Genomic DNA, 12,361 nt, shown 5'->3' on the forward strand with positions numbered 1-12,361 from the left:
CTTAAACTTTGGTCACAGCCTGCAACCAAGAAGGGAAACCTGGTTTCCTTTCTTCCATCACTTCATATTAAATCATCTCAGCTGTTAAGTTAAAGGAGAGACATTTAAGATTATATTTTACTGTCATCAGTTTTCCTGTCTCCCACAACTGTTCAAAACCCACCTTAGTTTATACTGCATTGATTTATGAAAGGACAATATTCATTGGACATGTTTTCATATCTATAGTTTCATTTATATAGTAAGTAGAAGTAGATTTTTTTGAGCCAAGAACAACCTTCCATTAAAGTAATTCAGTAGCATTGAGTTCTTTAGCAATGAACATCAAACCTTGGTAAAGATTTAAAGTAGAATAAGAAACATTAAGGGCCCAATTTAGGAAAAACATTTTGAGGTTTTACATAATGATACAGAGGTACTTTTCTTCATAATATTAGAAAGTATTTTTTCCATGTAAATACATCTAGCAGAGTTTTCTTTGATCATTTTCTTTCCTTTTGAAAATTAACTGATACGATTTGAAAAATGAAAGTTCTGTTTATATTAACTGCACCTAACCAAAGGCCATCAGTGTTTTATGGGTACAAACCCTCCGTTATGCCTCCTATCCTGAGCCTGAATTCACTATTTACATGTACAGACTAGTTAGGTATGAAATATTCCTTAATGCTTTTTTTTAAGCAATGTATGTGCTTATGTGTAACTTTTACATTCTGATTATAAGTCAGAAATTTGCCATCTATACTGATGTAGAGAGAAGTGTGAAATATACATTCATGGAAGAATTTGGAAAACTATTATATTCTTGATATCCAAGCCAGTGGACTTAAAGCAAATCATAATCACCTCACGACGTTTTGTTGTCAAAGTCAGTGTCTTGTCCAGTATAACTCACTGCATCCTTTGATATAGCACTGTCCAATAGAACTTTTTGTCATAACAGAAATGCTGTTTAATATGCTGTAATACCATAGCCATTACTCACATGTGCCTATTGCACACTGGAAATGTGGCTGCTGTGACTGAAGGCATAAATTTTAAATTTTCTTTAATTTTGATTTTAATTGAGCCACATGTGGTAAATGGCTGCCATATTGGACAGTGCAGCAATATATTCATTCACATGCTGTTTGTCTCACATATAAAGATATTTACTGTTGGGGAGCCTGAGTGGCTCAGTTTGTTGAGTATCCCACTCTTGATTTCAGCTCAGTTCACGATCCCAGGGTCGTGGAATTGAGCCCTACATTGAGCTCTGTGCTGAGCATGGAGCCTGCTTGGGATTCTGTCTCTCTCTCTCTCTCTCTCTCTCTCTCTCTCTCCCCCCCCCCCCCGACTCTCTCCTCTGACCCTCTTCCCTGCTCACGTGATCACTCTCTCAAAATTAAAAAAGGTACTATTTAGAAGCCAATATAGTGGCCTTTAATTGCTTTTAAGGAACAGATGGAAGCCTCAGTTTGTTCTTGAAAGTAATTGCTTCAAGCCAAGCAGATCTGGGGTGGGGAATGTGCAAATATTTCAACTGAGTTCGCTATTCAGATTGTTTATTTCTTTATTCACTCAGAAAATATTCATGAAGCACCTAGTAAGTGCTCTGCATTGTGCTAGGTGCTAAGAATGCAAGAGGTTCAATGTATGTGCACTGCCTTCAAGAAATTGCCAAGTAGAAAAAGTGGACAGAAAGTTAGTAACAAACTTTCATACAGAAGACAGAGAATGAGTCAAAGATGACAGGAGGTTTTAGTCCTGAGTGACTGCTAGAGGGTGGCTATTGTCACCAATAGAGGAGACACTGGAGGAGAAGAAGGCAGATGAGGAAGAGGAAGAGTAGTCTAATTGGACCACCTGTGGTTAAGGTGTCTAATGTTAGACATCCAGACTGCATGTCCTAAAGGCAGTTGGATATTTGGGTCTATATCTAAGGGAGATATCTTGAGATGCAGATGTCAGAGTTGCTCCTAGTTGAAGCCAAGAGACAAAATGCAGTGTGCAAGGAGATAATATAAATAAAGAGCAGAAAGTGAACAACCTTGAAGAAGTACCCACAGTTACAAAGAAAACATTCAGTTAGAGTAAACTGGCTTATAAATTTGGTCAAAGACTGAAAAAAATTAAAAATATAGATGATAATCTTCTAGGAATTTTATTTTTAAATGATGTCAGGGCAAATTTGTAAGTAACTCTATGTGACTTGAGGCTGAAAGTCAAGCCATTAAGAAATACATAGTAAGTATTTTATAGCCCCATCATATGACTGAATTTACTCATTAAGTAGTTGTTTTATGCAATTTAAATCAATACTTCCTAAATGGTATATATTTTGATATCCAAAATATAATTTTTTCAAACTTTTCTTAGTTTTCTATCATTAAAAATAAATGATGTAAGTAAATTGATTTTTTTTGCTGGGTCTGTGAAATATGAGTGGAAAAATTTTAGCCATTGGATCAGTATTGACTTTTTGAAACCTTGCAGAAAAATCCAGTTATTCTGTTAATTTCTTGTCTTTTGAATAAATTGAGAGGGCTTCACAGGTACCATTTTGTCACTGCATTGCTTTTCTAAGGACATGCTTTTTATCATATCTGTTATCAGACTCCAGTTTCTCATTTTGTGGAGTGATGGGGCCTGTAAAAGAAAAACTCTTGAAAACAAAATACATTTCTATAACAGATCCTCAGGAAAATTTTAAGGCTGAAAAAGTAATTTCAATATTAAAACCCAGATTCTCATTCACTCATATTCTGTCCTCCCCCTCCCCTTCTCTCTCACCGTCCACTCATTTGTTAAAAAATAAACTAGTACTTAGACTTCAGTGCCAGGAAGCTGCATTCTCACCTTGGGCATCGAAATTCTAATTTTGACAGAAATGAATTTTTAATGAGCCAAAGAATGCAGAGTTTCTCTAATTACAGGAAACAAAATTAAATTTGGCCTGAAGGCATTTCTTTTTGTAATTGCAGTTGGTTTAAAAATTAAGATTCACTCATACATGTTGGCGGGTTTTGTTTTGTTTTGTTTAGTTTTGTTTTGTTTTTTAGCTTGCTTTGCTCACCACTGTTAACCAGAGGCATTGAAACCTGAAACAAACTTCATTCTAATGAGGGTCCAGATGATTTATTTTATAGATACTGTGCAGAGCAACTTTCTCTGTAGGAATAACAGCACCTCAAAGATTGATGATGTTATATATTAAGAAAAATAGATATTTGTTCTGTTTTGAACCTTATTTTTACTGTGTAATAGAAAATTTAGATTTAAATGGAAAATAAGATGTGCATACCATTTCTCTTTTCATCTCTTTATAGAAGTGTTCAAGGCCAAATAAGAATTTCTAGAATGGAATCCCTGTGTGCTGAACCTGCTGCTCCTGCCTCAGATGTACGTACATAAGAGAGCCATAGGGCAAATGGATGGATCCTTATCCTTGTAACATTGATTCTTTAGTTAATGTATGTTGCCAACATAAAAAAAGACTTTAATTTTGAGAAGTATCCCATCTAGGCATAGCACTTGAGTGGTGTTCCACAGCTGCCATTTTGTAGCCATTTCTTATTGGGAGCCAGCAACCACCGTACTTGTGTTGGGGAGCCATAAGGTCTTGTCCCCTTCAGGGTCCTTCTAACCACACTAAGAATCAAATCAACATGAGACAGATTAATGGAAGAGAATCAAATTTATGAATGTACATACAGGGAACCCACACAGACATGGAAACTTCAAAGAAGTCAAGCAAAATGAGGTATATATGTCATTATATATGTCATCTGAACTAAGAAAAAGGGGGTGGGGATCTGGGACTTCAAAGGGAAGGAATGAAATCCTTAAGAAGAATGAAAAAGAGTAAATGTTTGGTAAACAAATATTTTCTGGGCCACTCAGAAACAATGGGACACACAGAGGACTTTGATCAAACAGGCATTGGTAGGTTCCTCCCTATACCCCATCCCTAGCTCATGGTATACTGTAGTTATCTATGGAGATGGCTCTCTTTCTGTGGTATACTGTAGTTATCTATGGAGATAGCTCTTTCTGGAGCAGGGCCTCTATCTAATTTTTTTAAGCAGTTGTCGAGGAGGTAAAGAGTTTTTCCTGAATCTGCTGGATTTTGATTGCTTTTTAACTCAAAATAGTCTTCATGTCAAGGTGGCCCATCTTGGGGCAGCCTGCCCTTGGCCCCCAGCACTTAGGATGGTCCTTGTAGTACCTTTAAAAAATAAGCTAAGCTCTATGCCATTGCTCAAGATCTTTTAGACTTGTGAGTACATTTCAAAAATAATGTGAGTAGGCTCATGAGACTGCATCATCCCATCATGGGCAGCATCCAGCTCCTAATTAGCCTAGATTGTCCCCATCTTTTTCCTAAGCCACTGAATGTGTCGTTCATTTATCCATTCACCAGATGTTAGTAGAGAGAATCTTAGGGATGCACATTAATAGAAATATTTATTAGAGAGAATCTTAGGGATGCACATTAATAGAAATATGAAATCTGGACCTGCTCTCAGTGATCTAAAACTGTAGTCTGGCAGATAAGGTCAAACTTCAAGAAAAAAGGCATACAACAGAAAAAGCCTACCAGAAAGCCTTCCCTGTGGATGGTGTTCCACCTTACCTGCCACTCCATGGGTGCCCATGGCACAGCTTCTTGGCTGGATCACTGCAGTGGTGGTTGTGCTGCAGAGATAAAAATGGCCTAGGCTTCAGAAGATAAGGGTCAATTCCTGATTGATTCTGCCATGTACCAATTTTGTGACCTGGAGAAAGTTATTTTCCCATGGAAAGTCTCCATCTCCCCATCAGTAAAAGAGGAGTGGTCATCTGCCAGGCTTTCTCATCTGAATGTGACGAAGGAATGTTCAAAGGAACCTCATTTATCAGTGTATTTTTTGTATCCCTGCAATAGGATGAAGCTTCTATGAAAGCAGGACTGTCTTGTTTATCAGCATATCCCCAAATATCTTGAACAAGGCTTACCACACGTAGTAGGAACTTATAAATATTAGATGCACAAACGAATATTGTATGTCACAGCACTGTATTATTTTTATAGCATTCTTCAAATGTACAGTAATGGGATTCCAAGAGCAGTATAGATAAGCTGGATGGGTGGACTCTCACTTTGGTTTTCAGGCCTGTATGTGATTTTGTCTGAAAGGATTTGTGTGTTTCTGGGACTATGCAGACAGCAAGTCATTTTACTATTTAAGCTTTTCTGTAACATGGGAGATACTGTGAGCACATATTTTAAATATAAAGTGCTGATTTTGGACTGCATTTTCCAACTATTGCTCATTGTAGGGGAGGAGAATTTACCATTCCAAAATATGTTTCTGGCATAAGGATTATTTTAGGCTGAATATTTTTAAGAAAGTGCAAGCACAGGAGAAGCTCAGAAAATTGAGTAGAAGTTACCCTTTTGTAAGAGACATTTACATTTATAAGGAAAATCTCCATTTGTAAGGGTGTCTCCCTCCTACCAGGAAGAGGAGGAAGAGTCTAAATCACTAGAAACTCATCAATGGAGCAAATGACCATTTAGATCTACACAAGACTCGTACCCTTATTACTGTGCTTTTCCTGCTCACCTCCTATAACTGACTCCCCCAGTCCCAGCATCTTCTTTTGTCTTTAGCTGGAGATGGTATTTAAGATGATGGCTTCAGTCATCTTGGGGAATCACTCACTTTTCCTGGGTCTCTCCTATGTATGTATGTAAGATATATCCGTGTTTAATTTTCTCCTGTTAATCTGTCTGATGTAAATTTAATTCTTAGACGAGTCAGAAGAACCTTGAAGGATAACAAGCTACTTGTATGTAGGTAAAACTTTCTGAACACAATACCTCTGCTTAACCTAACATTCTGTTCAAGAAAGTATGAAATGGAGGAAATTACATAGAAAAAGGCTAATTTAAACAGAGCAGTGTTCTGTTTACACGCAAACTAATTGCAATTATGCTAGGAAAAGAGGCCAAGACATCCATATAGCTCTGGCTATCAGTCTGGCATCTATGCAGTTGACAGCCTTGCCTCATCAGTCAGTCAACAGCTATTTACCCAGGACCTGCAGTGTGTAATGTGTGAACAATCCAGAGTCCTTCGACTTACTGTGTTTTGAGGAACTTAGTGTGTTTTGAGGAAAGCTGGATTTAAAAATTCTCACTTTAGGGGCGCCTGGGTGGCACAGTTGGTTAAGCGTCCGACTTCAGCCAGGTCACGATCTCGCGGTCCGTGAGTTCGAGCCCTGCGTCGGGCTCTGGGCTGATGGCTCAGAGCCTGGAGCCTGTTTCCGATTCTGTGTCTCCCTCTCTCTCTGCCCCTCCCCCGTTCATGCTCTGTCTCTCTGTGTCCCAAAAATAAATAAACGTTGAAAAAAATTAAAAAAAAATTCTCACTTTATAAAACTTATAAAACCTAAGTAATTATAGCATTTAAAGGTACATTTTTTAAAGAAACCCATAATCCCACCATCATGGCACAATTGCTATTTACTTTGCTTATTCCCATTCAGTCTTAGTATACCAGCATATGTGTTTTTCACTTAGTGATAATGATAGTTTACATGCTACTCCACAGCTTTGGCTTTCACTTGTAACCCTGTTTCATCTTTCTCTAATCCTAATTATAATTATTTCAATAACTGTATAGTATTCCATGGAATTGAAAAACTTCTTCTTCTAATGAAGATGGAGTGCTTGGGACCAGATTTAACTTTCCTGCCCCAAATGACAAAATGTATGAAATAACAGTTTTCAGGATAGTGTACATCAGGCAACAAAGGACAGGGACTCTTAAGAGATGGGAAACAATCAAATGAGCCCTACAGTTGCCACAGCTTACTACAGGTGACACATCTGCTCCCCTTCACTGGTATCTTTTTGCTTCTAAAATCGTTTTTTGCTTTGTTTTTTCCAGGCCAGTTACCATTGCTGCACATGATTCTGTCATTTTAAGTTTGAGTTTAGTGACTTTATATTGATAGACTAAATAAAATATATGAACACACAAAAATGGACATCTTAATCAACACCCAAGTATCCACATTTCTATTGAAACTCGTCCAGGAAGCAGAAAGCTAGTGATTAAATTGATAAATGACTGTGATGAAAAGCAGAAGGAAGAGGACAGGGAAAGAAAGATCATATCACATCTCAGTGAATACCACCCACCAGCATATCTTTCTAAATATTGAAAAGATTGTCACATCCCCAGCAACATATTGCTTATCTTAAGGAGTACAAAACACACTGCCCTTGAACAGGGAGGTTGTACAATTTCCTGAATTTCAAATGCTGGGATTTGATCTGGATCAGTGTGTTTCAACAAGCAGGTTCCTTATAGAAAAATTGGCATAGAACTCTGTCTTAATCCAGTCCAAAAACAACAACAACAACAACAACCAAATAACAAAACAAAACAAAACAAAACAAAAAAACCCAAGCACTAAAATTTTCAGCAGGGATGTAAAAGATTCCACTGCTAACCTAGGCACTTACATTTCATATGAGCAGTGGGCTGCAGACTATTCAAAAAGGACCCAGTTGTTAAGGAAGTTGAAGTGGATCGCTAAAATAGGAATATAATGTATGCAGCTTAAAGTAGGAAATGGCTTAAAAGAGCGCTGGGTTTGGAGTCATTGGATTCTTGTTTTTAAATTTTTAAAAGTTTATTTATTTATTTATTTATTTATTTAGAGACACAGAGAGAGAGAGAATGTGCAAGCAAGGGAGGGGCAGAGAGAGAAGGAGAGAGAGAATCCCAAGCAGGCTCCGTGCTGTTCAGCCTAGAGCCTGTTGTGGGGATCAATATCAGGAACCTTGAGATCACCATGACCTAGTATTAATTCTTCTTTAAATGGTTATAATTCTCCAGTGCAACCATCTGGGCTTCCAGATTTCTTTCGGGGGAAGTTTTTCATTACAAATTCAATTACTTTAATAAAGGACTCAAATTATTTATTTCATATTGGATGAACATAGTGGTTTGTGTTTTTTGAGAAATTGGTCCATTTCATCTAAGTCGTGAAATTTGTGTGTACAATTGTTTATAGTATTCTCTTATTGTCATATTGATGACTGTTTGGCCTGTAGTGATAGCCTCTGTTTCCTTCTTGATATAGGTTATTTGTGTCCTCTTTTTAATTGTAATAGTCTTGGTAGAGAGTTATCAATTTTATTGAACTTTCAAAGCTCAAGCTCTTTGTTTCATTGATTTTCTTGTCTATTTTCAATTTCATTGATCTCTGCTCTTATATAATTTCCTTCCTTCTATTTGATTTGGGTTTATTTTGCTCTTCTTTTTCTAGGTTCTTTAGGTAGGAGCTTAGATTACTGAAACTATTTGTCATTTCCAACATGTGCGATCAGCGGTATACATCTCCCTCTAAGTGCTCCAGCTAAGCCCCACAAGTTTTCATATCTTGCATTCAGCTCAATGTACTTCTTTCATTTTCTTTGAGATTTTCTTTATGATTATTTCGAAGTGTGGTGTTTAATTAGCATGTGTTTTTTAGTTTCCAAGTGTTTTGAGAAACTCCTGTGCAAATGTCCTCTTCTTATAGGGATACCAGTAAAACTGGATTTAGGGTCTTCTCTAATCTAGTATAATCTCATTTTAACTTGATTACATATGCAACCACCATATTTCCAAATAAGATTACATTTACAAGTTTCGAGGACTAGGATCTTGATATCTTTGGGGGACATTATTCAACCTACTACAGGGACGTGGTTTTTTATTTTTTTATTTTTTTATTTTTATTTTTTATTTATTTTTTATTTTTTTTTTCTGAAATTTATTGACAAATTGGTTTCCATACAACACCCAGTGCTCATCCCAAAAGGTGCCCTCCTCAATACCCATCACCCACCCTCTCCTCCCTCCCACCCCCCATCAACCCTCAGTTTGTTCTCAGTTTTTAACAGTCTCTTATGCTTTGGCTGTCTCCCATTCTAACCTTTTTTTTTTTTCCTTCCCCTCCCCCATGGGTTCCTGTTAAGTTTCTCAGGATCCACATAAGAGTGAGACCATATGGTATCTGTCTTTCTCTGTATGGCTTATTTCACTTAGCATCACACTCTCCAGTTCCATCCACGTTGCTACAAAAGGCCATATTTCATTTTTTCTCATTGCCATGTAATATTCCATTGTGTATATAAACCACAATTTCTTTATCCATTCATCAGTTGATGGACATTTAGGCTCTTTCCATAATTTGACTATTGTTGAGAGTGCTGCTATGAACATTGGGGTACAAGTGGCCCTATGCATCAGTGCTCCTGTATCCCTTGGATAAATTCCTAGCAGTGCTATTGCTGGGTCATAGGGTAGGTCTATTTTTAATTTTCTGAGGAACCTCCACATTGCTTTCCAGAGCGGCTGCACCAATTTGCATTCCCACCAACAGTGCAAGAGGGTTCCCGTTTCTCCACATCCTCTCCAGCATCTATAGTCTCCTGATTTGTTCATTTTGGCCACTCTGACTGGCGTGAGGTGATACCTGAGTGTGGTTTTGATTTGTATTTCCCTGATAAGGAGCGACGCTGAACATCTTTTCATGTGCCTGTTGGCCATCCGGATGTCTTCTTTAGAGAAGTGTCTATTCATGTTTTCTGCCCATTTCTTCACTGGGTTATTTGTTTTTCGGGTGTGGAGTTTGGTGAGCTCTTTATAGATTTTGGATACTAGCCCTTTGTCCGATATGTCATTTGCGAATAACTTTTCCCATTCCGTTGGTTGCCTTTTAGTTTTGTTGGTTGTTTCCTTTGCTGTGCAGAAGCTTTTTATCTTCATAAGGTCCCAGTAATTCACTTTTGCTTTTAATTCCCTTGCCTTTGGGGATGTGTCGAGTAAGAGATTGCTACGGCTGAGGTCAGAGAGGTCTTTTCCTGCTTTCTCCTCTAAGGTTTTGATGGTTTCCTGTCTCACATTTAGGTCCTTTATCCATTTTGAGTTTATTTTTGTGAATGGTGTGAGAAAGTGGTCTAGTTTCAACCTTCTGCATGTTGCTGTCCAGTTCTCCCAGCACCATTTGTTAAAGAGGCTGTCTTTTTTCCATTGGATGTTCTTTCCTGCTTTGTCAAAGATGAGTTGGCCATACGTTTGTGGGTCTAGTTCTGGGGTTTCTATTCTATTCCATTGGTCTATGTGTCTGTTTTGGTGCCAATACCATGCTGTCTTGATGATGACAGCTTTGTAGTAGAGGCTAAAGTCTGGGATTGTGATGCCTCCTGCTTTGGTCTTCTTCTTCAAAATTCCTTTGGCTATTCGGGGCCTTTTGTGGTTCCATATGAATTTTAGGATTGCTTGTTCTAGTTTCGAGAAGAATGCTGGTGCAATTTTGATTGGGATTGCATTGAATGTGTAGATAGCTTTGGGTAGTATTGACATTTTGACAATATTTATTTTTCCAATCCATGAGCAGGGAATGTCTTTCCATTTCTTTAAATCTTCTTCAATTTCCTTCAGAAGCTTTCTATAGTTTTCAGCATACAGATCCTTTACATCTTTGGTTAGATTTATTCCTAGGTATTTTATGCTTCTTGGTGCAATTGTGAATGGGATCAGTTTCTTTATTTGTCTTTCTGTTGCTTCATTGTTAGTGTATAAGAATGCAACTGATTTCTGTACATTGATTTTGTATCCTGCAACTTTGCTGAATTCATGTATCAGTTCTAGCAGACTTTTGGTGGAGTCTATCGGATTTTCCATGTATAATATCATGTCATCTGCAAAAAGCGAAAGCTTGACTTCATCTTTGCCAATTTTGATGCCTTTGATTTCCTTTTGTTGTCTGATTGCTGATGCTAGAACTTCCAGCACTATGTTAAACAGCAGCGGTGAGAGTGGGCATCCTTGTCGTGTTCCTGATCTCAGGGAAAAAGCTTTCAGTTTTTCCCCGTTGAGGATGATGTTAGCTGTGGGCTTTTCATAAATGGCTTTTATGATCTTTAAGTATGTTCCTTCTATCCCGACTTTCTCAAGGGTTTTTATTAAGAAAGGGTGCTGGATTTTGTCGAAGGCCTTTTCTGCATCGATTGACAGGATCATATGGTTCTTCTCTTTTTTTTTGTTAATGTGATGTATCACGTTGATTGATTTGCGAATGTTGAACCAGCCCTGCATCCCAGGAATGAATCCCACTTGATCATGGTGAATAATTCTTTTTATATGCCGTTGAATTCGATTTGCTAGTACCTTATTGAGAATTTTTGCATCCATATTCATCAGGGATATTGGCCTGTAGTTCTCTTTTTTTACTGGGTCTCTGTCTGGTTTAGGAATCAAAGTAATACTGGCTTCATAGAATGAGTCTGGAAGTTTTCCTTCCCTTTCTATTTCTTGGAATAGCTTGAGAAGGATAGGTATTATCTCTGCTTTAAACGTCTGGTAGAACTCCCCTGGGAAGCCATCTGGTCCTGGACTCTTATTTGTTGGGAGATTTTTGATAACCGATTCAATTTCTTCGCTGGTTATGGGTCTGTTCAAGCTTTCTATTTCCTCCTGATTGAGTTTTGGAAGAGTGTGGGTGTTCAGGAATTTGTCCATTTCTTCCAGGTTGTCCAATTTGTTGGCATATAATTTTTCATAGTATTCCCTGATAATTGTTTGTATCTCTGAGGGATTGGTTGTAATAATTCCATTTTCATTCATGATTTTATCTATTTGGGTCATCTCCCTTTTCTTTTTGAGAAGCCTGGCTAGAGGTTTGTCAATTTTGTTTATTTTTTCAAAAAACCAACTCTTGGTTTCGTTGATCTGCTCTACAGTTTTTTTAGATTCTATATTGTTTATTTCTGCTCTGATCTTTATTATTTCTCTTCTTCTGCTGGGCTTAGGCTGCCTTTGCTGTTCTGCTTCTAGTTCCTTTAGGTGTGCTGTTAGATTTTGTATTTGGGATTTTTCTTGTTTCTTGAGATAGGCCTGGATTGCAATGTATTTTCCTCTCAGGACTGCCTTTGCTGCGTCCCAAAGCGTTTGGATTGTTGTATTTTCATTTTCGTTTGTTTCCATATATTTTTTAATTTCTTCTCTAATTGCCTGGTTGACCCACTCATTCGTTAGTAGGGTGTTCTTTAACCTCCATGCTTTTGGAGGTTTTCCAGACTTTTTTCTGTGGTTGATTTCAAGCTTCATAGCATTGTGGTCTGAAAGTAAGCATGGTATAATTTCAATTCTTGTAAACTTATGAAGGGCTGTTTTGTGACCCAGTATAGGATCTATCTTGGAGAATGTTCCATGTGCACTCGAGAAGAAAGTATATTCTGTTGCTTTGGGATGCAGAGTTCTAAATATATCTGTCAAGTCCATCTGATCCAATGTCTCATTCAGGGCCCTTGTTTCTTTATTGACCGTGTGTC

General features: G+C 37.7%; 1 protein-coding gene across 2 annotated transcripts in view; it reads left to right on the top strand.

The window, feature by feature from the left end:
- The window catches only part of PASD1 (PAS domain containing repressor 1), a 121,345-nt gene that overhangs the window by 87,488 nt on the left and 21,496 nt on the right, over positions 1 to 12,361 (top strand). For both annotated transcript variants that reach the window (XM_043571213.1, XM_043571212.1), the window contains exon 12: positions 3,309 to 3,381. In XM_043571213.1, the coding sequence (XP_043427148.1) occupies positions 3,309 to 3,381 (73 nt within the window). The remainder of the gene's footprint in view (positions 1 to 3,308; positions 3,382 to 12,361) is intronic.

The sequence above is a fragment of the Prionailurus bengalensis genome, chromosome X (assembly GCF_016509475.1).
Source record: "Prionailurus bengalensis isolate Pbe53 chromosome X, Fcat_Pben_1.1_paternal_pri, whole genome shotgun sequence".
In the NCBI taxonomy this organism is placed as follows: domain Eukaryota; kingdom Metazoa; phylum Chordata; class Mammalia; order Carnivora; family Felidae; genus Prionailurus; species Prionailurus bengalensis.